Here is a 27,963-nt window from a genome sequence, read left to right on the forward strand (position 1 = left end):
ATTTCTTTGTCATCATAAGGAATAAGGAAAACATCCATCCTATAGTGACCCGACATCTACCTTCAGGCTCAAATAGGTACAACAAAGTATTATCATCTCACTTTCTATTATCAATCAAAGAGGCAACAGAAACATTGTACCTAACACGATCTGTATTAAGAAAGGAAAGGTAGGTTTCAAAGCCATAGGAACATCAAATAATCAATTATCATTGAAAACATCAATAGAATTTTTATCAAAATTTATAAAGGAAAACACAGATCTAAGTTGTTCCACAGCATGCAAGAGGAGCTGTCAACACCAACTAATATTAGATGAATTATAAGGACCATAGAGATCTTTTTGGCTTACAATGCAACCAGGGTGGTGGATAAATCATGAATGCCAAGATCATCTAGTCGTTTAGGTGGGGTAACAATATCGTAGGATACTAAGTGGAGACCTCTCGATCTGTCACCTTTCCATCAAAGAAAGTCTTTAACAGTCTTTTCCATCCTACATAAGGTTTTCTTAGACATCCAAGTCATATTTAGGACATGAAAGGGTAGTATTCAAAATGGAATTAATCAAAGTGACCCTATCTACTTGGGACAAGTAGGATCCATTCCAAACCTATAACCTCTCGAGGCTAATCATGGTACTAAGGTTCTTAAAGGGAATTTACCCTCCCTTACCTAAAAGAATCTATAAATTTCATATCGAGTAAACAAAGGAAAGAAAATATAAGATTTCTTAAGGTTGATATGCAATATCATAAAGTTGGAATATATCCTCAACTTTACAAAATTTGCTATGGGCTCTAAAACACAACAAGATATCGTCGGCATATATCAAATGCCAAATTGATATTTGTTTTTAAATTTTAAATATAAAAAAGTTAGTGTTTATTAACCGCCTTGTCAAATAAAATAGAAAATAATTGAGTCACAAGTATATAAAGATAAGGGGAAAAGAGGATCACCCTCTCTAATTCCCTTATACATTCTAAATATATCTCCTAAAGTAATTTGAACTTTTTCGATTAATAAGATAAGAAAATTTGAGAGAGAAAATACATGTAGTAATCTAATTAATCAATGTGTGCTTTTGAATTATTATATCTACACGTATATAGTGAGATATGATTGATGTGAAATATCTTTTTTTTTCAATAGAAAAAATGATAAATGCTTTATACGTGTATATATTTCTTTCACGAAGAAAACGATAATTTTTAATTAAATATGAACAGATCTAACAAATTGAAGTGGATATAAGGTACAAAATCATCCTAACAAAACTTCAAAAACCTATATATATATATATATATATATATATATATATATATATATAATACGGAGGATTTTTATGTATAATTTGATATAATGAAGTGTAAAAACAAAAGCACACTATAATTAGTTTGTATAATCTGTCTATTTGTATATTTTCATGAACATAATTTGTCTATTAGTTTGTATACTTTGTCTATTTACATATATTCATAAATATATATTTATATATATTCATGAGTAATATGGAGGATTTGTATGTATAATTTGTAAAAACAAAAATACACTGTAATTAGTTTGATACAATGTCTATTTATACATGTTGAAAAAGAGGATTTTCCTCAACTAAGCAGCAAGATTTCCTCGTGTAGTTAGGGAAATCTCATCTACTATCATGTCATCACAAGATTAAGCCTCTGTCAAGGATGCTGATCTTGGATTGATGCAACAAAAATAGTTTATGGGCGAGAGGCTTCAAGAGTGAGTCTGCTAGTTGATCAGATATATATATATGAGAGACACGTAGTTGATGTCTGACAACTTAATTTCATATGAAGTGGAAGTCGATGGCAATATGTTTCATGCGCGAGTGAAATACTAGATTGGAACATAAATAGGTAGCTTCAATTTTATCACAATATATTATAGGAGTAAGGGCAGAGTTGACGTTAAGTTCATTAAGGAGATTTGTGACCCAATTGAGTTCAACAGTAGTAGTAGCGACTGCATAGTATTCAACTTCAGTTGTAGACCGTGCGATTATCTTTTACTTCTTAGAACTCTAACTGATTAGATTAACTCTAAGGAAGATAATATACCATAATGTGGATGTTCTATCATCAAAGTTCCTAGCCCAATCAACATCAACAAAGGCATGGAGATGAAGTGGGGCATGTTTTTGGAGAAAGAGGCTATGATTGAGAGTCTATGATTGAGAGTCATGCATATATTGGGATAATTTATTGATTGCAAATGAGATATCTGGACAGGTGAGAGTCAAGTATGTTAGTATTCAGTAGAGTCTGTACTAGGACTTCTATCACATAATTTTAGTGATTTGCTAATAGAGAGGGGAGTTCTAACCTCTTTTTCGTTATGTATATTTGTCTTTAATAATAAGTCTTGAATATATTTTCTTTGTGATAGGAGGAGACATAAAGATGCAAATGTTGCTTCTACTCCCAAAAGTAACTCAAGGGTCCTAGATCTTTGAGGGAGAATCGATCGACCAATTGCTTTAGAAATACTTGAATCTCCAATGGATCATTGTCTTTGACAATAATATCATCAATATATGTTAGAAGATATATTATATTTTTATTTTGTTATTGTAGGAATAACGAGGTATCAAACTTAGAGTTGATGAAACCAGTTGATGTAAAAAATGAGCCAAGTTTAGTATATCAATCTCTTGGAGCTTGATGGAGTCCATAAATAGCTTTTTGTAGTTTACAAATATGTCTCGGATACTGATGATGAATGAAGCTAGGGGGTTGCTGTATAAAGACATCTTTAGTTAGAGTCCCATGTAGAAAGACATTGTTAAAGTCTAGTTGTCGTAAGTGCCAACCTTTTGAGATGGCCAAACTTAGGATAAGCTGAATTATTATGGGTTTAACAATGAGACTGAAAGTCTCTATGAAGTCAACTCCGGGTCGTTGATGAAACTCTTTGGCTACTAGACGTGCTTTATATCTCGTAACGAACTCGTTTAGGTTCTGCTTAATTCGAAAGACTCATTTACACTTGATGATATTTTGTGTAGAATGAAAGGGTATAAGGGTCCATGTAGAGTTATGGAGGAGGGCATCATATTCTTCACACATGACTTTGTGCCAGTGTGAAGATTTTTGGGCTTGAGTAACTATGATATTCTTCACACATGACTTTGTGACGTGGTTTAAAAATACCACTTTTGGAGCGTGTTGTTATTGGATCTCCAAGGGCTATAGGTTGTGTTATTGGTATGAGTGGTGGAGAGGCATTGACACAGGTTAGGGTAGGTTGAGGTACATCAGTGCCACTAGGTCCAAAAGAGAGTAAAGAATGTGGATGTATTTATGAGGACATTACTTCAGTAGTAGGGGAAGCTTATGAAGAAAGGAGAGGAGAAGCAATAGAGAGAGTGAGGAGCTATTGAACTGGAAGAATAAGAGAGTATGGATCCTTAGGAAAAGAACTAGATGATATTGTAAGAGGCTTATTTGAGGGGATCAACGGTATACTGCAGTGATATATATTTGTTGGAGTAGCTTGCATGATAGGAGACTCATGGTTTTAAAACAGAAAGGTAGACTCCACAAAAATAATATGATGTAATATGTTTTCGAGGACATTACTTCAGTAGAGTAGGGGATGCTTATGAAGAAGGGAGAGGAGAAACAATAGAGGGAGTGAGGAGCTATTGAATTGGGAAAATAAGAGAGTGTAGATCCTTAGGAAAAGAACTGGATGATATTATGAGAGGCTCATTTGAGGGGATCAACGGTATACTCCAGTGATATATATTTGTTAGTGTAGCTTGTATGATAGGAGACTCATGGTTTTAAAACGGAAAGGTAGACTCCACAAAAATAACATGACGTGATATAAAGACTTTTTGAGTTTTGTGTTCATAGTATCGAAAAGCATTATGTAGAAAATATCCTATGAAAATGCAAGGTTTAGATCTTGGTGTTATCTTGTATGAGGTATAGAGATATAGCTATGAATAACATAAATAGCCAAATACTTTAAGTTTTTAAATGTGTGGAGATTTATGAAATAATTTTGTAAATGGTGTCTGGTATTGGAGGACTGGAGTGAGCATACGATTAATAAGGTAGACAATAGTTTGAAAGACTACAGACCAAAAGGTTGCTGGCATGGAGGCTTGATGTATAAGTGTGAGACTAGTTTCAACTATATATTGATATTTGCATTCAGCAGATCCAACTAGTTGAAGAGTATGTGGAGGTGACTTCAGGTGTTATATACCACAAGCTAAGAGGCAGGATGTGAGGGTTTGATATCACCTCCGTCATCAGAGTAAATTATTTTAATTATAGACTAAAATAAGTTCTCGACCAACTTTTTAAAGTTGGTGAAGATTGTTGAAACTTCAAATTTATGATAGAGAGGGTATATCCGTATGTACTTAGTGAAATAGTCTACGAAAATGACATAAAATCTGAACATGTCAAAAAAAGTGATTGAGACAAGACCCCAAACATCAGTATAAATAATTTCAAATAGTTTAGAACAAGATATGGAGGATATTCCAAAAGGGAGTCTATGACTTTTATTACTGAGACAAGCATCACAATCAGTTATAATGCTATTATTTTTAAGAGTAGGAAGAAAATAATAAGAAAGTAATTTATGCTGGATAGAGGATGAGGGATGACCAAGACGATGATGCCACACATCAATTGGAGCTATAATTGAAGAGTAAATAGTGGGTTGGATTAATTATGGTACTAACGATCATTCATAAACATTGTTCTTACTCTGGCCTCTGACCAAGAATCCCCCTATGCTCAAATCCTTGAGGTATTATTTTATTTATAGAATTGAGAAATGAAAATGAGATTTTGTTTAATGTGAGGCGCACATAGAACATCATCAAGTGTAAAAATTATGGTAGGTGAATTAAGCATTATGGAACTAGTATGAGTAATAGAGATTCATTTACCATCACCGATGATGATGTCGTCATTTCTGCTATAGTTATTGTGGATGGATAAGTGATGATGTGGTGAGATACTCTAGAGTCCACAATCCAATTATGATGACTAGTATTTAGAGTAGTCATGAGATTTGCCTAAGGCCAATGTGATTGAATAGAAAGTCTGGGTCGAGATTGACAGATCTTTGTAGAGTGACCGATTTTATCACACAATTGGCTAATAACTCTTTGTTGGTTTGTGTGGTCAGGGCGCCAAGACTGATGATGATTGAAGTAGCTACCTTGGTAGTTGTAATTGTTAAAGGAGGCGTTTAGCTCTGTGTTGGCTGGTTTGGTTATGTAATATTAAGCAAACATACAGATCTTTGTTTAGCAGTTCTTGTGGTTAGGGATCTAGGCAGTGAAGAACGTGAAGAGTATTGCTGCGTGGAACTCTAGCAGCACAGGTGCTTCGTCGGTGAGGATCACTATTGTACTTTGCTTAGCAACGACATAGTGATGGGTAGAAAGGGAATAAAGAGTTTGCGACACTCGAGATGGCTCGATATGATGTTTAAGAGGCTGAACAGTGAGGAGGGAGAACATGTCATCCGCAATGGCCTGGGCTTCCTTAGTGGTGGGCAAGTTGTCGATCTTGAGGAAGCAGTTGACGAGGAGGTTGGGGTGGCGCTAGAAGTAACTGTTGCCCGTATTCTCACGCTAATGATGGTGTATTTGATGTCCAGGGCAGAGAGTTCTCAAATGAGCTGCTCCACCTTTTTGATGATGCTATTGTTGAAGCCGCCATAGAGGTGACAATCGTTGGAAGTCATTTGGGCAAGCAGATTTGTTCAGTTGAATATGCAGCCTGGAGGAGCATATATGTTGTGAGCGGTGCTTGTGATAATGATGGGTATAGGATGTGTTGTCATTGTGCTGGGTAGGGAAATGCTTCTGCTCCGTTGGTGATCTATCAGTTCTTAAAGTCGGTCACCATGAACTGCACCTCTCTGTCAAGCAATCAGGAAGAGGGAAAACGAGCATATCCCTGAAGTCATGGAAGAGGTTATCGGCATATCCGCTAGTTGATGGGGATATAAAATGGAATAACCTTTGTATATGAACAAATACTAGCAGGCCATGATATGCAGCGGAATTAAATGAAATCACAATAATATAGAATACCAAGATATACGTGGAAAACCCCTATAATGTGAAGGGTAAAAACCACGGGGCAAACTAGAGATAATCCACTTTGAGAATAATGAATATATAAATCTCAATCTCTTGCCCTAAACCCTAGCAACAATCACAAGAGAACAACTGGGATACAAGGATCACGTCACTGTCCATGATATCTAAAACCTCCCCAAGTAATTACAGCAAGAGTCTACTGTAGATTTGATCTAACCTGAGATGAGAACACTGTTAGATGATTGAGAACAGCCTCTCTGCATTGTCCTTGTCTTCTTTCCTTTCTTTCTCTTCCTTTTCTACCTTGTTTTCCTCCTTTTCTTTGGAATCCCGTAGCTCTTTCCTTCTCCCATGTTACTGCCCTATTTATGCCTTTTTCTGCCTCCAAAACGCAGCCACCACACCCCCCCTAATGTTAATTAGGGTTAGGTTAAGAGGGGGTGAGCTGTGGGCTACCCAAGCCCACTATGGGCTGAATTTGTGGGCTACCAGCCCAACACTAGTGATGGTCGAAGCATCATGGTTGATGGTGCATGGAGGGGCCTTATTGCTCACTTTGACTATGAGTTCTCTAACACCTTAAAGCAAGCCTCGTCTCCCTTGCGAGGATAAGGATGAAACTACCATAGTTCTTTTTGCTCAATTTTCGATGCTCGCACGAGTATAATAGATGAAGCGTTCTGGGTCTGCCTAAGTTTCACTTCATAGATTTCTCGTCGAGTAGCAATAGAGTTAGTGAAGGTTTTAGAGACCATGCTGCTAGTACTAAGCCTAGCAACGATGTGGTCTGGAGACTACTCTAAAGAGTTGAGGGAAATCCTCTAATCTGTTGAGGGAAATCCTTCATTCTAACCTATATAAATAGGAGAGAGACATGTAAATACAATAAAGCTTCTTCAATAAAGCTTCTTTAATAATTCTTCTTGTCTTCTATTCTTTCCAATATTGTATTAGAGCAAGTGAGACGAGCGAGGCTCTACAGCCATCGAAGCCTACCATTCATCATATCCCTTGCCTTTGTAGAGCAGAGAAGGGGCGGACTCTTTCCCGTCGAACTCACTTCCTTGTCGGAGTCCCCTCTCCGTCCGTTGTACGACCGTCCATTGTACGGCGCGTGAAGCCTTCGCTGCTACCCTAGCCACTACCGTGACCACACCCGGCGTCGCCATCAAGTGTTGCCACAACAACGAGGGCTTGTTTTGGTGCGGTCGGTTGCTCGCCCTCGGTAGTAGATTCCTCTCCAACCCCTGCTCGCTCCTTCCCTCTTCTCCTTCATGCGGCCTTCTTCTTCACCGGTGCCGCCTGCACCGACCCCAGGCTCGGGTTGTCCGTCGTCATAGCATCATCTTTATCAGGTTGTGATCTGCATCAATCGTAGCCCGCTGCCTCACTATCAACTGTCGATCCTTAGCTCCTGCTAAGAGCTAATCACTGTAGATTTCTCTACCAAATCATTGTAGATTTCTCCACCAAATTGCTACAGATTCCTCCTGTTGCAGCTTCCTCCTCTACTGCAACTTCCTCCTATTGTAGCTTCCTTCTCTACTGTACCTCTGCTGCAGCTTTCTCTGTTGTAGCATCGCTGCAGCTACCTCCTCTGCTATACTTTTATTGTAGCTACCTCCTTTACTATAGCTATCTCCTTTACTGCAGCTTCCTCCTCTATTGTAGCATCACTGCAGCATTGCTACAGCTTTCTTCTCTGTTGTAGCATCGCTGCAGCTTTCACAGCAGCCGTAATTGCCGCCGTCGCAACCGCAGCAACAATAGCCATATACTCTTGCCCTACTCACGAAGCCTCTCGCTCGTCACCTTTTTGCATTACATCGATCCAAGATTGGTATCCTTGATAGAGCACCATCTTGCAGGAGCATGATGGCAACTAAGATTTTCCCAAACTATATGAGAAAATCTCTCTACTCTGTTAAGGAAAATCCTCTAATCTGTTGAGAGAAATCCTCCATCCTAACCTGTATAAATAGGAGAGGGACATGTAAATACAATAAAGCTTCTTCAGTAAAGCTTCTTCAATAATTCTTCTTGTCTTCTATTCTTTCCAATAGCTGTAGCACTGTGATGCTGTTTGTAGTGCAATAGAGAGGCTGGAGCACTACGACGTTGTTTGCAGTACGGTAGACAAGTTGTAGCACTGTTGGAGAGAAGATGCAATGTATTGTAGTCGCCGGAGGAGAAGGTGCAGATTTGCTAGAGAGCGACTTTTCGCTAATGAAGAAGGGCAACCTCTTGTGTGGATCAGACGACGACGAGAAGAGAGCGTCGTCCACAACACTCGCACTTGGACTCTTACAGGGAATGGTTGCATTGCTGCTCAGGTGTTGCACGAGTGGTGGCAAAGTGCAGTCCTGGCAACAAAGAACGCAAAGATAAGTGTTGCTCTAAGGCAAAGGCTCTGATACCATGACAGAATGAAATGTAAAAGCAAAAGCATATGACAATTAGTTTAATAGATTGTCTATTTATACACGTTGAAAGAGAGAATTTTTCAGAATTTTTCTCAACTAAGCAATGAGATTTTCTCAAATCTGATCTGCTATCATAATTATAATTAGATCACAAACAATCTTATCTTAACAATATATTAACAATCTTAATATCAAATAAAGATAAAGTATACATAGGACACTATCAATGTGATGTACCAAAACATTGTGATAAAGTATTTCACATGATCGATTGACTTGCTAAATCATCCTGTTATGAAAATACTGACTAATTTAGTTAATAAAATTTTTGATAATTCATCGTAAGATATTAGACTCAAATTCTTAATTCATCACTTGTCCTATGAAAGAAAAAAAAAAACACACAAACGATTCCCAAGTCAACTTTTGTATTTGTCGCTTGGCACCACATAGGACCACATCAATGATTACTTTTTGTTCCTCTTCTTTCGATCTTCATCGCATATATTAATATCTTGACAACAAAATTTATCGGAAAATTTCCATTGTTATTTGGATCGTGCTGTTCAATGCTTAGCCACAAGTTCAGGAGAACAAGAGATGCAAGCTGAGGTTTGTAAACCTTTCGGAACTCGCACCTTTCGTACCCTTCCTTCCATCTAACAAATGGCTTCATGTCCGCGCCCATTAATTGCTGGTCGTAATCAAAGGAAGCTTCATCTTTTATCTTCATCTTTTATCTCTCTCAGGTGGGATTCAACATTGATGCATATGAAGTCCCACCGGTGCCCGGTCACGGTTGTCACATCATCACGACATGGCACCGCGTCATGGCCAGCGATGTATTTATTTGGCATATATCCTATTATTAAAAAATATTTAAGCTCAAATCAATAGACAAAACATGCTTTGGTAGTAATTAATGCTTCTAACCATCATTGATAATCACTTAACATTTTATTAAAAATAATCTCATTTTAATAAAAAAAATCATTCGAATAAGTAGAGTATCAATCAATACACACAGTCTTATCTCTCAGAAAAAAAGAAGAAGATTTGATTAACTTGATCACTAGTGAATAATTTTACTATGATGCCAAAGCTTGAGCTCTTTGCATAAATAGTTATTCTACCAATGTGAGAAACCATAATATGATTGCAGGGAAGTTTTATTAATTTACAAACAGTAAATGACTGCTAACAAAAGAGAGTAAGGAAAACGAGGAAAACAAGAAGAACAATGGCATCCATTGGTATTAGAATTGAGCATGGAGCACAAGAATGAGGTGACAATTCACCAAAATGCACCATCTACCTTTCTTTTGAGGTTTTGATTCCAAAGAAGAGGCTCCTTTATTCAATTACCAGTGCCAATTTTTCTGAGACCAAAGAATTCAACAACTACTACACATCCTCAGTTTGCTGGTTTTTGACGCGACCGCATGCACGTCACAGGAACTCTGTCATCCATCAGCATTCATCTTTTCCTCGGCACCAACTCTCGTCCGCTGGTTTAATGTTTCCAGACGCCACGGTGATGTTGCCAGAAGTAGTCCGGAAGAGAACTTCTCGTCAACCATTTGTCCTCTCTCTAGAAAAAAAAAAACATGATAGGATTTCACTTTTCAGAGAGAGAGAGAGAGAGAGAGAGAGAGGAGCTGATTTCAGGATCAAACTCGTGGCAATGGATTCATGGACGTGGGAAGTGTGTGTTTATGGCTGTGGAAAGGCAGCAAGGAAGCCTTGCTCAACCCGTGAGGTAGGAGATAAACCCCAAACCCAAACGCAGCGTTTATTACGACTGCTGGTGGTGTCACCATCGCCACCTCAAATGTGTGTTGCTTCCGATCCAAATCCATGACTTTGGTGGATCAGAAAAATGATGATCAGCTGCTGTTTCCATCAGAGCTATAAGATCAGACTTTACGTATGTGGCTGCTAATAGATGGAACCGTTTTCCATCTTATGCATCGAACTACACAGTACTTTTCTCAACAAAGCATAGCCTTATGTTTCCAATGTCTTCTGATTTCCGCTAATCAATAATTCTCTTCGGCCAAAACCAAAAACAAAAACAAAAAGGATCGAATCGGCAGCCGTGGGTGAAAACTTGAACTCAAGTCTCGTGACTCCATCGACAAGCTGACGGCGTCGCCAGTGGCGATACGATGTTGAGCCCGCGGGACCCACCACCCTCGGTTGTCGGCGTGGCACACTACGCACCACGCGTTCGTTGACCCATCACTGGAGCAAAGGACAGATCCAATTCCTAAGATGACACGAAACAAGTCATAAATTTGAGAAAATATCCTTAAAATGATTTCTTGGTATATATATATATATATATATATATATATATATATATATATATATATATATATATATATATATATATATATATATATATATATTTGATCCTTTTCCTAACTAACAATATATGTTAGTATATACCGATAGTGTAAATATCAAAGAGGAAGTATTCAACGAAGAAAATTACACATAAGTAAATGAGTGTCTAATTCTTTTTTCTGTTCCAATATGCTATCTAAGCGAAACATTACAACAAAATATATCTTTTCCGACGGTTTATAGTTGTATGTCCCTATATTTAGTGGCAACAGATGCCATGGGGATACCATATAACTATAGTTTTAGCAGTAAAAATTTGTCTTATTAACCGTAGCGATAGATGAATTATTTGTAGATAAAAACCACAGCCACACATGAAGTTTTGTTCTGAAAAATAACTGTGGTAAAAGATGGCAAAAAATATTTAAATATCGTATTGAAAAATTTTACCTATGATTAGGTAAGAAAATAAAAAACTATTGATAGGGAAAATAATAACGTTGCCAACTCACCTCGTCACCTGGACTGAAGAAGCCGCATAACGAAAGACACGAGCAACTCATGGAAAATGTCTACTAGCCTCATCTAGTTTCAACCCCTAGAAAAATGCCAATAAGACTTGATAGAGAATGCAATGGCACAGGCATTGTTTTGTTGAATCGCCCAATTGTGGGTCGTCAATTGGAATCAACACTCATCGCCTCCTCACGTGATCACCAACCAGAACACAATCCTCGGAGAAGTTGCATGAGTTGACCATCAGTATATGGCGACCGAACCCATCCTCTCAACTTTCCCTTAATCGTATTGTCGATCATCAACGATTTGTTGCTCTCGATCGTGATTTCAAAAGGGGTCGCATACTTAATCACATGGAGCATTGTCTTTTAACGATGTGGCCTGACTCTTAGGGCACCTAACGTCAATCCTCATCCCTTGTCCATTTTAGGTATGCCCCTACCCTAACAAACGATGTGCGTTCAACCGTCCTTTTCTGACATAAACGATAGAAAGATGTGTTCACTAATCGTCGATGTAAATGAATCTCTCATACGAAAAGTTGAAGGAGGAACGAGCAGCCAGCCACCCTCTACCGACAAATCAAGTATAAAAACTAGCCCCCGAAACCAAACGGGGCAAGTATACTCAACCTAAACTCTCTTGAGCTCTACTAAACCGTCTCTATTAGTATTTTACTATGTACCGATACATAATAAAATACTAGTCTATATGAGTCAGGTTTGATCCGTATAATACTGCAATATTTAGTTGATGGAGCAGTACGTACCCAATCATGCTTAAAAAATGATTTCATTGCTTGGCACTAATCGATACAAATGGCATGATCTGTCATCGGTCGTAAGTTAGATTTATCGGTAAGCCAAATCTAATCCAACTGAGAGCGAATGTTTTGCCACAGCTTTTTGGCTTCTCCTATCAACCCACAAGCTTTTTTTGGTGTGCGCCACAGCAACGCACTGGTGCTCTCTCTGTCTGTCTCTCTCTCTCTCTTTCTCTCTCTTGCTACTAATGTTTGGCCTCTCCTATCAACCCGAGATTCTTTTGCGTGAGTTTTTGGGTGTGGCACAGCAACACAGTGGTCCTCTCTCTCTCTCTCTCTCTCTCTTCACGGTGGTAGTGGTTAGGCCAATAATGGCTAACTTTAAGTCTCAATCTAGAGAATGAATTAGATCAAAGAGAAAAATAGAACAAAAAGATGTAGCAGACAAAGGACCGATTGTTCACTGTTCCTCCCATGTTACTTGTATATTTCATTGTTTTTTGGGGGGGTCAATTTTGCATGATAAAGTTGTTTCCGTAGGTGACACATTGCCACCAAAACATTTCATTCACCATGCAAAGTGCATCAAATCTTAAAAGGTGTATAACTCTGTATAGCTGATGATAGTGAACTCCGTACAGAACAAGGAGACATTAATGCGTCACATTTGCATCGAAACATGTCACTTCTTCTGATGGCTTTGGAATCAAATGTTGCACCACCTTGTCTTTCTTTCTTTCTTCTTGTGATTTAGATGGTTTTCTCTGACATTAAAGACTTACCGATGCACAGCTCTAAAACCTGTGGCTCAAATCCACCGACAGCAACCTCTCGGAGACATGCATTCATCGCCAGCACACGCGCTGTGCTTCTCAAGGCAGGCAGAAAAGCTGAGGAAGAAAAGTCAGAGAGAGAAAGAGAGAGAGAGAGAGTGGTTGTATCTCTTGAATCTAGATCTCGGCTCCGAAGGATAGGAGGAGAAAGAAGACCGACCGACTTGCTCCCGTCCTTCCTCTGTGCGGCCTTTCTGTCGTACCATCCCTCCATGCATAAAGAGACCCATTGAATCCTGCACGGTTAGCTTCCTGTACTGAGCGACAGTAGAGATGCTTTGATCTGTTGCAAGGGTTGGTACTGATGCCCCTAACCCGACCTGTGAATCTGTCTACCTTTCAGCTTCCATATATGGCAGGAGTAATCTATCCTTTTGTTGTTGCTTTGGTTCTTTGTCAGATTCGGACTTGGCCAATCTTGTTTTCCCTCAAAAGGGCTTTGGATACTGACACGGATCCAAGGAGAAATAATTGTGTTTCTAAATACATGCACATGGATTCTTCTACTAGTTAAGGGAATTTTGATCTGTCTGTCTTAGGACGTGCAGTTCATCCTTGCTCTAATAGCATCAGTTGATTTGCTCCTCCACCTTTTTGCTTGCTCTGTTCACTTCAGTGTCTTGTGTTTGGCTGAGGGTCTCAGTCCTTTTAACTCTTGGAGCATAGGTTAAGCTCTACGATTGTGGTCCGGAGCAATAACAGAGGTGTGGCCTTGAGGAACAATGATGTGAAGGCAGCCATGGTTGGCGCCACTGATGATTTTGTTGTATGGAAGGATTTCCCCAAGCGGCTCAAGATTCTGCTCCTCCAGAAAGATGAGGCCTCCGCCGCCGAAACGAAATCCAAACTCGAGGAAATGGACTATTTGGGTACTTGTTGCGGCTTCTGATAAGCTGCTGTGTTTGTAATCTCACATGTAATCTTGGATGCATTGTGCTGTTGTGTGATGAATCTGAGCATGTTTCAGTTGCTGTGCAGTGTCTTTGTATCATAGTGAGGAAGACGCACTGGAAGCAATCTCGAAGGACGCTGAGAGCTTTCATGTTTCTATTGTGGAGGTAATACATTAATTTGAACTCCTCTCAACACAAATTTCACAACCAAAGATAAATAGGCTTCATAAGATCCAACTTTTGCAGGTGACGGCAAGCGATTCCTGTGGCACTTTCAGGTTTCTTGAGATGGCTCAGGACATTCCTACCATTGGTTAGTGCAGCTATAAACACTTCTGGTTGCTGCTTTATGCCGAACAAAATGCATCTTGTTCTTTCTAATTTACTAAATGAACTGTTAAATTAGCTGAAATTAGATTCTGATCATATCACACATTCAAGTGAAGCTCCCTTCTATATTTAATTCAGTTACAAATTTGAAACTCTTAAGAAAGGAGCTGTGCCACATTAACAATGAGGAATTCAGTGATGTGTTTTCTGTTGCAGTTATCTCGGATGAACACTGCCTGAGCACCATGATGAAATGCATAGCGGTGAGTTCATCATATTTCGTGGATCGTATGTTTGTGACCTCATTTGTTCTCGTGCAGTGCCGTGATGAACTTTCAAATCATCCTGACATTTCTGAACATGTATGTAATAGTTGAGTTTCTTATTCGGTCCGCTCTATAATTTGCAGCTTGGTGCAGCAGAGTTTCTTCAGAAGCCACTCTCCGAAGACAAACTCAGGAACATATGGCAACATGTGGTTCATAAGGTGCCTTTGCATCTCATTTTGAATCTACGATTAACAACATCGGTCATAGACGATAACAAAGTCTCTGAATCGATTATTCCTGAACAGGCCCTCAACGCAGGAGGCAGTGTGTTGTCGAAATCGTTGAAGCCCATCAAAGATACCGTAGTTTCTATGCTCCGAATTCAGTCAGAAACATCAGAGCACAAAATTGAAGAGAAAGTAACAGAGATTGATGGCAAACATGGTTGTGAAAAGACCATGGCAAACGACAGGTTATCAGCACCTTCAACTCCGCAACTGGAACGAGGAAGGTTCCCGCCAGACCGAGAGTTCCAGGATGTGACATGCTGCTCAGTTGCTAAAGAATTGTTACAACCAAGGAAGTCTAGTAGCTCGGCGTCAAAATCAGTCGAAAACACTTGTGATAATTCAATCAGTGTTGCTAACACAGTGGATGCCTTACCTTCCAAAGCCCAACACATTGCAGCCGAAGAAGAGGTTAATTCAGTAGATGGTTCCAAAACTGATGAGTGCAGCTCTGTTAAAGCAGGATCTCTACCTTCCGACTTGCATAGCGTAGAGAATATAGAATCTCATGCGGACGATGTACAGAAGAAAAAATCGGTTCTCGATTATTCATATTTAAATGGTGGCAGAAACAACAGAAAGAAAACAAAGGTACCAAATTGATAAGTTTTTGCAGCTTGGTCATCAGAACTTTAAACAACTGGACATGATTATAGTGTTTAAACTTCTCGGTATTGTAGGTGGACTGGACTCCAGAACTTCACAGACGGTTTGTTCAGGCCGTAGAGCAGCTGGGAATAGAGCAGGCAATTCCTTCCAAGATCCTAGAACTGATGAAGGTGGAGGGTCTTACAAGGCATAATGTTGCTAGCCACTTGCAGGTTCACACGAAACATTTGCCTATTTTGTGATCGTCGTTCTTTCGTCTTTTTTGTTTCGGAAAAGACCTCCATATTCATTTCCTTGAGTCTGTGTCTTTAATGTTTGCTAGATAGAAATATGACCATTCCCAGGGCACAGATTATTGCACGAACTTAAGGATCATAGCCATACTGTCATTGTGCTTTCTCATAAATCAGACTGTAAATGACTTAGGATTTGTATAGATCAAATCGATTTAATGGCAATCAACACTAAAAGCATGTGGTTTTTCAAATTTGTGTATCTAAATGAATAATTTACGATATCAAACTTTGAAGACTGTAATACTTGTGAAGGAATTAGCTTATATATTTGAAGGCATCTTAATCTTGCAGAATCTTGTGCCAGTTACGGTACATTGCTATGTCAAGCATTCAAAAGACATGACCTCAAATTCGATATGGCTGGCCTCTTCTTCCTTTCATACTTTTTGCACATCGATAACCGGCTCTATGCTAACAATGATTGAATTCTTGCAGAAGTATCGGATGCATAGAAGACACATTCTGCCGAAAGACCAAGATAGGAGATGGCAACCACACAGAGACTCCACTGCAAGGGGTTGCATATCGCGCCCGATCTTGGCATACCCTCCGTATCATCCCAACTGTGGTGCTCCGACAAATCAGATTTATCCTGTTTGGGGTCATCCAAATTACCGCAGCCATGGTGTTCAAATGTGGGGGCACGCCGGTTATACGGCATGGCATCCACCTCCACAAAGTTGGCCCTGGAAGACCTATCCACTGGTAAATGATATAGCGACCCTACCATCACATTCTCTTCTATCTTCCATTACCACAGATCGAGTCGTCTATCATCATGGCTTTGATTTCCTGGTGTAAGATATTCTTATGTGTGTCTTCGATAACCTTCATCTGCATGGCACTGAGAGGTGTGGTGTGTTGCCTCGTTTCAGGTTCGTGCTGATGCATGGGGATGTCCTGTTGTCACCCAATACGGCCAGTATCGGATGTCTTCACCGGTGAGCGTGCACTTTGATTGAAGTATCTAACATGGATTTTGCAGTTCCATTGTTCTTGAACTTTTGAGATTGCACGAGTGCAGAGGTCTCCGATGAGCAGTGACTTCGACATGAATGGAGATAGAAACGAGATGTTCAGAGAATCCTATGACCTCCATCAGGTAAAAGCACACGAACGACCGTTTCGAGTTTCACCGTCTCCTCTGCATTCATCGACACATCAGAGGGATGGAAATCAAGTCTGTCTTTGAAATGGCAGGTGGAGATGATCGACCAATTGGTGAAGGAGACGATGAGCAAGCCGTGGCTGCCCCTCCCCCTCGGCCTCAAGTCACCATCCACCGACGTGGTGCTGGCCGAGCTCAACCGGCAGGGCATCTGCACCGTGCCCCCCGCCACCAACGCCGCCTCTCCTGATCCCAACGACTTCTGCGCGTGACACAGCCGCGCGGGGGGGGGCGGGGGGGGTGGGGGGTGGGCTCGGCCGACTCTGTGGCTCGCACCGCCGATACGTGGCCGATCACCTCGCGAGGGCAGTACGCGGTTGTCGATGAAAATAAAGGGGCTGCTGCTAATGCTGTTGCTGCACGAGGAAGACATGGTTGCCGGTGGATTTGTCCTCTTGCTTGTTGCCGTGGGCTGTCCTTTTGGTCTCTCCCTCCGAGAACTATGTTGTATCTGCGTCAGCTTTCTGCAATTAATGCAGCACCGTAAGGATGGATGTCAATTGCTGCAGAAATGATGACCCTATTAAATGGAATGGATTTAGAAATCATTTCCACAATTACGAAAAATAAAAAGAGGTGGCGCTTTTGTGGCCAATGACATGATAAATATCATGCTAAGACCACAATATACATCACAGCAAGATGAGAGTGAAACATCGATACAGGCATAATCAAATGACTCGTCCATAAATGGCAGTGCAGCAACACCGCTCAATTGCTGCTGATTTATCAACTGGAAGACTTTGTAGCGTCCATTAATATCTCCATTTCCGAAGGTTGGCAAAGCCAACTTTGTAAGGGCTTATTACATCCAATATGGAAGTAAACTTTGCTCACAAGTGAAGAAAAAAAAAAGAAAATTATTACTTCCTCCACCCAAAACACTATAAACAAATACAAATGCCAATTTTACAAACTCCAGAAGACTTAGTTTGGAAAGGGAGTAATATGGTACTCACGAGTCGGGGGAGACATACAATGGTACAGGTAAGAAGGGGAATGGAGCAACTGATGCATAGGCGATGGGTGGACGGGCTTGTGTGCAAGTCAGATCTTTCCTCTGCTTGTATTGCCCAGTGCTGCTGCTGTTTCCCTCCTGCACTTCAACTTCAGATAGAAGAACGTTCATTGTGGTAGGTTCGGAGATCACATGCTCGTGTTGTTCATTAGGCTGCCTATGCAATAAGAGTCCAGACATAAAAACAGGCAAATATAATAGGCTTCCGTAAAACATCCTTCTGGCGTTCTTTGATGTTCGCTCACGAACGAATAATAGGGCTGAAATGCTGCTGAAAATTGTGAGTAGTGATGATTCAAGTGCAAACCACTTGGAAGTAAGACCCCCTGCAGAGAAAAGGAAACATATACCATTCTGTTATTTCATTCTCATGTATGCCTTTTTAAGAGGTGTACATGCATAACTGTTGCAAATTCATAGCCAGAGAAAACTTGTCACCAATTTGAACTTTATGAAGAGCAAAAGCAGCATGGATTGAAAAGTGTGCATTGCCTTAGCTCTTCAACTAAGTGAAGAAAAAAGAAAAAGAAAAAGAAAACAAAGCAAATGAAATAAAAAAAGTAAAAGTAAAACACAAAAAGAAAACGCAGGGACAATGCCTTATTTTTGATCCATTTATGCATACTGCTATAGAAACCAAGAAAACGAAAGCTTGTCTAAATTTAAAACTAGAAGCATTACGACAGAGAAACAAAAGCTACACAAGGTTGTAAATGTATCATAGCACTTTTTCTTTCTTTGACGAGGAGGAAGGACAATGTCTATGTCATACAAGAGAAAGAAAAAAAAAATGTAACCATGAAATCCACACTTGAAAACTATAATAGCATTCTTTTTAATATTTTGGTTAGTTCTATTATTCATACCTGATATTCCACTGATATATGAAAAGCATTATCGGAGATAAAGGTACTTTACATATGTCTCTGAATGGAGAATAATTCTAATGTGTTAGAAACTTACAATTATATGCCAATAGTCCCAGAGGAAGCAGATACAGGCAGTTCCTTAGGGACACTAAAGCAGTTCTTTGGCCAGAAGCATCAGCAAGAGAAAACATACGGAACCTGAATCAAGTAGGCAACAGTAGCAAATAAAAGACGGGTATGATTATGAATGCACTATGAATGTCTATTGTAGTCAATAAAGGAACACAAACCCTCCAGCAATGTAGTCATTGCGACACAAATAAGCAAGGGCCATAAAGTGTGGAATCTGCCAAAAATACAAAGCAGCTGGAAGAATCACTGATTTTAACGGTAGTTCACCAGATGATGCTGCCCACCTGCATTAAAGTTAAATGATGGTAAGCGGAAAATGAAGTGCATCAACCAAGCAGGGTGCTCAGTTTTAATTGCTAATAAGTATAATGCGACACAACAGGATCTGGTTGTTATAAACTAGAATGCCTTGTTATCCTATTTCGTTTGGACAAAAGTGACTATGATAGGAACAAGCCACTCGGACACTGGCAAGAAACCATACATCTCCTTCCATCAAAATTCAATTCAGTAGTACGTTTCACAAACTATATATTGCTACTATCCATTTCAAATTGCACAGAAGTGCCAGCCTACATGTGCAGCATGTGTGTGTGTCTATATATATATATATATATATATATATATATATATATATATATATATATATATATATATATATATATATATATATATATATATATATATAGGTGAATAGATATATGTATACACACACACACACATATATATATAGAGAGAGAGAGAGGTAGGTGAATAGATAGATACAGATATGTGTGTGGTTAGCATGGCATACACAATGATGTAAATGCATTGTACGCATAGGGCCTGAGTAGCACCTATGTGATCTTAGTATGTGTTCCTTGTGAATATATCCCTTACTGATCAAGGTGATATTTCAACCTACTAGACATAACAAATGAAATAAGACCTTTCTCCAGTCCCCTGGAGGAGAAAAGACGAGTGATAATATTTGAGAGATAGCAAACTGGAATTTAGACACTTCGGCAATATAGGCTCCTCAACCTTTTCCCGCTCCTATCAGCTTTTCCTTCTCTAAGGTTCCAACTATTACTATCCTCTCCTTACCTTATTTTCCACTCCTCTTCTCCCGAACTATCAGCTTGTTTTTTCTTCCATCACCAAAACTGTGATAGATCTTAGGAATGTCTTCAATAGTTTGCCATATTGTACTTCAACTGATGCACATAATAATCCAGAAATATCTACTCCTGATTTTTATAAAGAAATAATCTCCAATATTATTTGTCTCAACTTAATTCTAGTGTCCCAGTTTGTTGTAGGAACCCAAACCATAAATTTTCTTCTATATCAAAACAGTGAACCATAAACAACTTCTCCGCTATGCCACTGCTGCTTTTGCGTATAGAATCTCATGGTATGATAGACATAATCTACAATAATCAGTAATTCATGATTGCTAGATTATATTTTCCAACACAGCAAGCAAGAAACCTAAGATTATCAACAAAATACAAGCAAATTATCTCAATTTTTCAACTAATTCTCATGAAGAATGCACAGTCCAAAATTTCAAAGAATTAGTGATCTAATCCTCATGCTAGATCACAAGTTTCCTCTAGTCTTGTCTCCATCACCAACTCACAAACAACCTTTTGCTTGAGCTTAGACTCATGTTCTCATATTTCGAGTTCCAGGATTTCCTATAATGCTGTGCTCGGTTGACATGGTATCAACATGGGGGTTCATATTACGCCCATCACCCATGCATATGCCAACACATCTTTTTGCATATTTTTCAGTTGTCATCTGGCAAAGATTCTGGGCAAGCTGTGCTATCATCTGTGTAGGAAACTATTATGGGGCATGCTAAGGAAAATTAAAGCCTTGCTCAGATTAAATTCTCACTTCATCCATCTTGGAGAGAAAGAAGAGGGAACAACCAAATTGTGTGAATAAAAAAAATGAATAGTTAATGTAACCATAATAATCAAATAAGATTCTCTCAAACCTCTTAATTAGAATTTATTCTGATATATAAATCAGTTAACTGGTGATATACAAGTCCTGCTTCAATTAAATCCTCTCATCTAACATATTGAAAAGAGAAGACCAGTAGAAAGAAAAACAAAGCCAACATTTGGATGTTTTATTTCTAATAATATGATAATTCAGCGTCTAGGGCACAACAACAGTGTCACAAATAATTGAATTAGATATACAGAAAGAGATGTTACCCAAGAAGTGGAGGAATGGCACCAACTACTGCACCAACCCATGTATTGACTGGGTGTATCTGTTTCAAGGGAGTATACACAAATGCATAAAGAACTAAATTACTAGCTGCAAGCCCTGCCGCCAGGTAATTAGCCTGCAAGAACCTTGTCAATGATGATTTTCAACCATCAGTCACAACCTCATTAATGCATAGGAAGCTTAAAAGCCTAAAACAATTATTTTAACCAGACTAATATTACAAAACCTTCCAAGCCAACAAAGTTGTGCCAGCAATCCCAACAGTAGATGCCCAGATGGCAGCATGAGGAACACTTAGACGTCCTGAAGGTAGTGGTCTTTGCCTTGTTCTTTTCATTTTAGCATCATTCTGAATCTCAAACACCTGTCATGTATCAAATTTGATTAGAACAAAAGAAGAAAAATCAGGATTCAGTATCTAGCTCAATTTCATATAAGATTTGTCAGTGTAATACATAAATACCTCAATTAAAGATTTAGAAAAAAAAATAAGAACATGCACTTCGATCTTGGAACAAAACTAAAAGAAAGAAACATAGTTGTATGTTTCCTTGCATTTAGAGTACCAGTCAAACCAACATAAACAAGAAAACCTAGTGGTTAAACTTAGATAAAGATGTCAGAAGCACTAACCAGTTATAATTAAAGTTTTGTTTTCCTGGATAAGTAAGATAACGCTACATATTGGATTTACAAACAACCTTTGTAATTCAATTAGAAAGCAAATTAAGAAGTTATATACCATGAGTGATAAATCTACAAAATCAATTACTGCCTATGAGTTTAAGTAACAGTATCATTCCTAAGCTGGAGGTGCTTCATTAATTTGTAGTACAAATCTTATTAATTAACAAATATAAGGAACATCAGCAGAACCAATATGTTACAGAACTATCATCTTCAAATCATATACAATATGTGATTAAAGATGTAATTCAGCAATAGATCTTGCATCTGGAATATTGCACCAATAAACTGTGATTACAACCAGAAAAGGTGCAGCAATATACAAATTCTTTCTTTACAAAGCATACAAACTTCAAATGGTCAAGCAAAGACAAACCACAGGTAGAGCCAGCCACCGGCTGAAACAGATGCACTATGATAATCCAGCACATATTATACCTATGATATACTCTAGCAAAAGTTCCAGTTTAAGTAATTTACTGGATGCTGACATTTGGTGATGGAAGTATAGGTAGAGGTATTATTTATCTTTTTTTACATATATCTCTTCAGAAGAAAGTTTCTGCTTTTACAGAGACGGTTCCAAGAGTTGGATGTTTTTTTTTCCTTTTCTTGTCATAAAATGAGTGCTTTCTGCAAAGACGCTTCAAACCACAACTACAAGAAAATGATAAATAGCCTCTTTTACAGAGTAATTATGACATGCCAGTGAAATAGGAAAATTGATTTGCAATCTTCAGCTACAGTTCATGCAATTGTTATATAAAAAAAAAAAAGATAGACAAGAAACCTATATGGCATCATGAAAACAACAAAATATAGGATTTCAAATATAATATAACCAAAACAAGACTTAGGGCACCTGATTTAAAGAGTTTGCAGATGCTGCAACCATCATAGTGCCAGCACAAGTGCAAGAAAGCCCCGCAATATCTATAGCGCTGCCACTACCGAGAACAAAACCAGTTCCAGAAGTTGCAACTACAAGCATGCTGAAGAAAATGGATATGTTAGTCATCAAGAAACAGAAGACCAGATTAGTCAACAGTCCACCTTAGTGCAAAACAATAGTGGAATCCAACATGTTATTTATCATAAGACAAATATTCATATTGGGGAATTATATACCACAAGTGCACATGATACTCACATCCAGCCACATATCTCGAAAAGCCAGATGCAACAAGAACAATTAAGACTATGAATCTATAAAGCATGGATATGGATACAAAACACTCACATAACATGATATGGATACATTACACATAAAAACCTTAAAAGATTGGACATAATACAACATAGATCCAATGATAAAAAAAAGAAATTAAACATAAAGTTTTAAACATAAATAAGCAAAAGTTCCTCATGGACCATTAGACATGATAAATCCAACCCAATAATGAACTATTAAAAACCACCTAATGACTATATAATCAATTGGTAAACCTAATAATTAACAAGCTATGTTAACGTAATATAGAAGCTTGAATTTTATTATGGGGATACATTATCCAACTACTGCAGAAGAACTAACCGATGATGTTTGATATTTGTTCCATCCTGGTTAAATGTTAATTAATAGATTCACAAATTGAACCTAGCACACTGATTGAGAAGTTCTCGCACAACTATTATCACATTCTAGCATTAACAAATTACAAAACAAAAATCATCAATAACCAAGTTTCCAACAACAAAAACACTTCCAATGGATGACAAGATATAACCTTCTTATTCTCATATAAACAATCCCTTACTGCTAAAAGATGATTCAATCCACTACCAGCAAGAAGAGAAATTTTACTCTGGCTATGGTGAACAGAGCAACAGGGTAACAAGACTGTCAGACAACGATCACTCACGATATATATGACGCGTATTTTATGAAGTATCATATTCTATAGCAAGAAAATGGTATTTTATTAATGACGTCTCTCGGTTGAAGATTAATCGATTGTCGGTCTAATCGAACCTCCAAATCCTAAGTGAAAGACCGTATAATGAACCTGGAAAAGAAAAAGAAAAGCAAAGCACTCTGACCTAAGACGAGCCTTCGAGAGCTCCCAGTAGCAGCGGCCGTAATGACGGATGGCCTCGGAGACATTCCTCGACATCTGAGAGACAAACGACGAGGCAGGCGCCAGAGATCCGAGCATCGCCGCCGCCTCAGCCGGAGACGAGGTGGAAAAGGCGGCGGAGGCCCTCTCGAGCCTCGGCGTCAACGGATCTACGGCCGAGTGGAGTCGCAGAGCAAAGAGAAGCGCCGCTCCGCTGCCGGCGAGACCATCGACGGAAGATGAGATCCGAGGAGACGAAAAGGAAACGGAGGAGAAATCAAGGGTAGGTTTAGTGCTTGCTCGGCCAGCGTAGACGAGGCCCCTCGTGGCGGCGGCGGCGGTGGTGACTCTCCACATGGCGGCGACGGTGCTGCCCCAAATCGCTTACCGAATCGGGTAATAAGGACCAAACGTTTGCAATTAGGCCCCTCTAATGCCTATATTTTGCATTTAGTCCACATTGGAACCCACCAGATTCGGGTTCATGTCGTCAGACCCGACCGGGTTCTTCTTCGAACCGGATTGGAAACGTAGTCAGTCGATGGACCATTTATATATATTACCGTAACTCGATTTTTCATTCAACCAAAATTCAAATAATTATTGAAATGACGAAGTTATTTCGGTAAGTTCATAATTTTCCGATCAGAACAAGAATTTATTTGATATGGATGAAAAGAAATACAAGTATTTATTACAAGCACATGCAATGATAGATTAAAGCTTCGGAAATCGGAGGAATCATCCCTCGTTCATGACCAGTGGCTTCGAGGGACCAACTTAAAACGATGCTAAGCTTCATCTTTTCAGTGGTCACCGTATATATTTTATTTTACTGTGAAAAAGATGATGATATTTGATTGGGGATTATTTATCATTTCATATTTATCTATCATGATACAAAAACTCATATGAGAGGAATATTATTCTCTCTGCAAAACACGAACCTTATGCTCTTACCCTAACGGCTCACTTTAGCTATTCTTATATATTAAATCCACTGGTGCTTATCAGACGTGGAAACCACTAGTAGCCTTCTCACATCTCCCTTCCATCTTGATGCACTTGTAGGACATGGCACAAACCACGTACGCCACAAGGTCTGCGCAGCTTAAAGCTGCTAAGAGGAAGTAGAACCTGTCCAAGTGGCCATCATTTAGGTTCGCCGGAATCCACCCTGGCCGACCGCCCTTGCCTGTGATCTTCATCACGATGGTGACGATGAAGTCACTGAAGAAGTTTCCGAACGCGATGGAGGTCATGTAGAGCGCGCTCCCGAAGCTTTTGAGCCCATCCGGAGTCTGCCCATTGAAGAACTGCAGCTGACTGACGTACATGAACACCTCCGAGGCTCCTACCAGCACGTACTGAGGCACCTGCCACATGATGTGCAGCGAGCTGGCGGCGGTGCAACCCCTGCACCGCAGCTTCAGCCTGAAGTGCTCCACGACACCGGCTGAGACCATGGCCAGGGCCGCTATGATCAGCCCGATCCCCATCCTCTGGAGTTCCGTGAGCCCCGTCGTGTTCTTCCTGACCCTGCAGACGAGGGGTTGGAGGAGCCTCTTGTAGAAGAAGATGAAGGCGACGACGCTGAGGATGTCGAAGGCCGACATGATGGAAGGCGGAATGGTGACGCCTCCGACCGTCCTTCGCATTGCAGCGCCTTGTACGACGAAGAGGGAGGCCATCTGAGTGAAGACCACGGAATAGAGGATGGTGCAAAGCCATATGGGGAGCAACCTGAGCACGCACTTCACTTCTTCTACTTGTGTGATGGTGCAGAGACGCCAGAGTTTACGGTGGGTCGACTGAGCTTGGAAGGTAAAATCATCGGAGTCGACGACCGCAGCTCGGTCCAAGAACCTGCGCAATCAAACAGGAGTAAGGCAGAGATGTCTATCATCTGTTCTTTTGGGCTTTTCTCCCTCCTGATCGAAAAGAAAGACAGAGACAGTGCCTCCGTACCCCAAGCCCTCTGTGTGGAGGATCCTTTTGCGTCCACCAGCTACTTGGAGCTCCTTCCCGTCCTCCTCGTACAGGTCGGCGGCCCCCGGCGGCATCCCGACCCTCCATTTCCTCGACGCAGCGACGACCACCTGGCAGAATCTAGAGAGGGTGTTGCCACCTGGCTTGCGGTGGCGGTAAGTAGGCGTCGCACCCACGAACATGAGCAGTGCCACGAAAGCGGACACGGTGGAGGCCCAGAAGCCCCAGGCCCACATGCCACGGTCCTCGAAGTAGCTCAAGCAGGTGTTGGAGAAGAGGGAGCCCAGGTTGAGGGCAAGGTAGAAGTAGAGGAAGAAGGTGTCTTTGGAGTGGGCTTCCTTGGGGTCGTCCTCATCGAACTGGTCCGCCCCAAAGGAAGCAACGGTGGGCTGGTAGCCCCCGTTCCCCAGGGCAACCATGTAGATGACAAAGTAAAACAACCTGACTTCCAGATTGGTGTGCGAACCACAAGGAGTCCACTGATCACCACAACCCGAGGGCTTGATCAGGAACAGGTGCGAAGTCAGGGATAGCACCGTCAACCCCTGTAACAGAAGAGTGAGAAGGATTTCGAGGACAAGCACCCCCCTATCCCTGTGCTCTCTTTCTCTGACATGTCAAAGGGCTTACAGAAGTCACTTACGAATACGAACACGGCTTGGAAGACGACGCAAGTCTTGTATCCTCCCCAATAGGAGTCACTGAGGAATGCACCAACGAGAGAGAAGATGTTGAGAGCTCCTGTCCATTTGCTGACGTTGTTGGCGGCAACCGCGTTGCTCTGCTGTAGCACTCTCGTGAGGAACAACACCAGGTTGACGTTCACCCCGAAGAAAGCTAGCGTTGCCAGGCCCTGATTCACTGCATTCCGGAACATACCGTGGCATCAGCCTTGGCGAACAAAGCGAGAAAACTTAAATCCAAGTGCACAGGAAGCAGAGTAGTAACAGTTGCAGGGGAAGAACACAATTTGCAGACACCTGACGGATATCGCTTTTTTGAATGTTGGTTGTAACTTTGTGGTTTTAACAAGTGAGGAAAGGATTACCAAGCAGAAAATTTCCAGCCAGCCATCCGCCCGACCTCCCTTCTGCTGCATGCTGCCCTGTGAACTCCACCGAGCTCTCAAGTATGTCCTTGTCCTGTGCGTCTTCCTTTGATAGTATTTTCAGATCAATCATCGTCATAATTCGATGAGCGATGTGCCTTCTTAAAGATGGAGATGATAGTGGTGTGTGCTAATGCTCATGAAAGAAGGTACTAACCATTTTAGACACCTTGGAGTCGGTCTGCAAATACACCATAGAGAGGCCAAAATGATACCGGAAGGTAGAAGCAGGAGCAGGAGAGTATGGTGAAAGAACAGCTGTAGGGAGAGAGGACGACACCAGCTATGCGTTTATATAGGCGATAAAAAGGAAAACGGACGGTCGTGATTGAGCCACCAGAATCATGGCATCAAAAGAATAGGGGGGAAATCCTCGGTGCAGAGCCTATTTGTGATGTGTATGGGAGTTGGATATGTGCAATGACCAAGGAAATAAAAGCAGTAATCCCAAGAGTGCTGAGAAATGTTGGCGTCAGAATCAAATGAAGAATATGTTCCCTTAGCTTCCGGAAATCCACTTCCTTCTGATAAAGCTAATATTCTGCGCCTGCTTTGCAGGTTATATGCGGGAATGCAGAGGTCGTTCCAGCAGACGTCTCAAGTTATAATGCCGAACCATCTAGTTAGGCCGGAGTAGTGTGAGAATTCTTCATTAGAAGAGCTAAGTTATGTGCAGAAAGCAGATCAAAAGGGATCACAGAACATCGGGAAGACAACCTGACAGAATAAACTCGTGTCTGAATTAATAGTGGAACTTGGCATATTAATAGAAACCCAAGCTTTTATTCTTACGCACTGATAATTCATGGTGGCCTGCACACGAGATTTTTGCTTCCTTTTGTCCTGCATCAGAATATTTAGAGCAGGATTGTTGCTCCAGTTCTGATTACAAGAAAAGCCAGTTCCAGAATTCCTTGCTCATCCTCAATAATTGTTGATCCCCTTCTATTCTTCGAATTATTGAATAAGCACCTGACTTTTTTGTGTTTCCTTGTGACGAAATGAGGCTCCTCCAATCAAC

The 27,963-nt window shown here is 40.3% G+C and overlaps 3 protein-coding genes across 8 annotated transcripts; 1 reads left to right on the forward strand and 2 right to left on the reverse strand.

Annotated features, from left to right (window-relative positions):
• Window positions 1-12,946: 12,946 nt before the first annotated feature.
• On the forward strand, window positions 12,947-17,404 carry LOC135584015 (two-component response regulator-like APRR2). 6 transcript variants are annotated; one of them, XM_065174184.1, is made up of 12 exons: window positions 12,947-13,289; window positions 13,396-13,864; window positions 13,974-14,053; window positions 14,135-14,201; window positions 14,435-14,481; window positions 14,628-14,705; window positions 14,793-15,365; window positions 15,455-15,595; window positions 16,115-16,384; window positions 16,555-16,620; window positions 16,704-16,781; window positions 16,880-17,404. In XM_065174184.1, exons 2-12 carry the CDS (start codon window positions 13,735-13,737, stop codon window positions 17,057-17,059), a joined length of 1,710 nt encoding a protein of 569 aa, XP_065030256.1. In that variant the 5' UTR covers window positions 12,947-13,289; window positions 13,396-13,734; the 3' UTR covers window positions 17,060-17,404. The 6 variants fall into 6 exon arrangements, with proteins under 6 accessions (XP_065030256.1, XP_065030260.1, XP_065030261.1 ...); XM_065174188.1 differs by having other exon boundaries at window positions 13,662-13,864; XM_065174189.1 differs by having other exon boundaries at window positions 12,947-13,238; window positions 13,662-13,864.
• Window positions 17,405-17,534: 130 nt separating this feature from the next.
• LOC103971737 (protoheme IX farnesyltransferase, mitochondrial) lies at window positions 17,535-24,226 on the reverse strand. The gene is made up of 7 exons (XM_009385838.3): window positions 23,829-24,226; window positions 22,651-22,780; window positions 21,328-21,465; window positions 21,083-21,216; window positions 19,025-19,150; window positions 18,829-18,932; window positions 17,535-18,191 (listed from the first exon to the last, which is right to left on the reverse strand). The coding sequence occupies exons 1-7, from the start codon at window positions 24,200-24,202 to the stop codon at window positions 17,803-17,805; spliced, it is 1,395 nt and encodes a 464-aa protein (XP_009384113.2). The 5' UTR covers window positions 24,203-24,226; the 3' UTR covers window positions 17,535-17,802.
• A 402-nt stretch (window positions 24,227-24,628) lies between these two features.
• LOC103971739 (protein NRT1/ PTR FAMILY 7.3-like) lies at window positions 24,629-27,198 on the reverse strand. Its single transcript, XM_009385846.3, has 5 exons — window positions 27,100-27,198; window positions 26,883-26,988; window positions 26,478-26,695; window positions 25,814-26,379; window positions 24,629-25,711 (listed from the first exon to the last, which is right to left on the reverse strand). The coding sequence occupies exons 1-5, from the start codon at window positions 27,136-27,138 to the stop codon at window positions 24,856-24,858; spliced, it is 1,785 nt and encodes a 594-aa protein (XP_009384121.2). The 5' UTR covers window positions 27,139-27,198; the 3' UTR covers window positions 24,629-24,855.
• Between the last annotated feature and the right edge of the window lie 765 nt (window positions 27,199-27,963).

This window comes from Musa acuminata, chromosome BXJ3-11 (genome assembly GCF_036884655.1).
Source record: "Musa acuminata AAA Group cultivar baxijiao chromosome BXJ3-11, Cavendish_Baxijiao_AAA, whole genome shotgun sequence".
In the NCBI taxonomy this organism is placed as follows: domain Eukaryota; kingdom Viridiplantae; phylum Streptophyta; class Magnoliopsida; order Zingiberales; family Musaceae; genus Musa; species Musa acuminata.

Excerpts from the sequence above, each read along its gene's own strand:
- LOC103971739 (XM_009385846.3), bottom strand. The coding sequence starts at position 27,138 with ATGGTGTATTTGCAGACCGACTCCAAGGTGTCTAAAATG. Across the intron at positions 26,989-27,099 it reads ACTCCAAGGTGTCTAAAATG|GAAGACGCACAGGACAAGGA; the intron begins GTTAGTACCTTC and ends ATACTATCAAAG. Across the intron at positions 26,380-26,477 it reads TCCAAGCCGTGTTCGTATTC|GGGTTGACGGTGCTATCCCT; the intron begins GTAAGTGACTTC and ends CTTCTGTTACAG.
- LOC135584015 (XM_065174184.1), top strand. The coding sequence starts at position 13,735 with ATGGTTGGCGCCACTGATGATTTTGTTGTATGGAAGGATTTCCCCAAG. Across the intron at positions 14,706-14,792 it reads GGCAACATGTGGTTCATAAG|GCCCTCAACGCAGGAGGCAG; the intron begins GTGCCTTTGCAT and ends ATTCCTGAACAG. Across the intron at positions 15,366-15,454 it reads ACAACAGAAAGAAAACAAAG|GTGGACTGGACTCCAGAACT; the intron begins GTACCAAATTGA and ends TCGGTATTGTAG.
- LOC103971737 (XM_009385838.3), bottom strand. The coding sequence starts at position 24,202 with ATGTGGAGAGTCACCACCGCCGCCGCCGCCACGAGGGGCCTCGTCTAC. Across the intron at positions 21,217-21,327 it reads CAACTTTGTTGGCTTGGAAG|GCTAATTACCTGGCGGCAGG; the intron begins GTTTTGTAATAT and ends AGGTTCTTGCAG. Across the intron at positions 19,151-21,082 it reads GCCATTCCTCCACTTCTTGG|GTGGGCAGCATCATCTGGTG; the intron begins GTAACATCTCTT and ends ACTTTAATGCAG.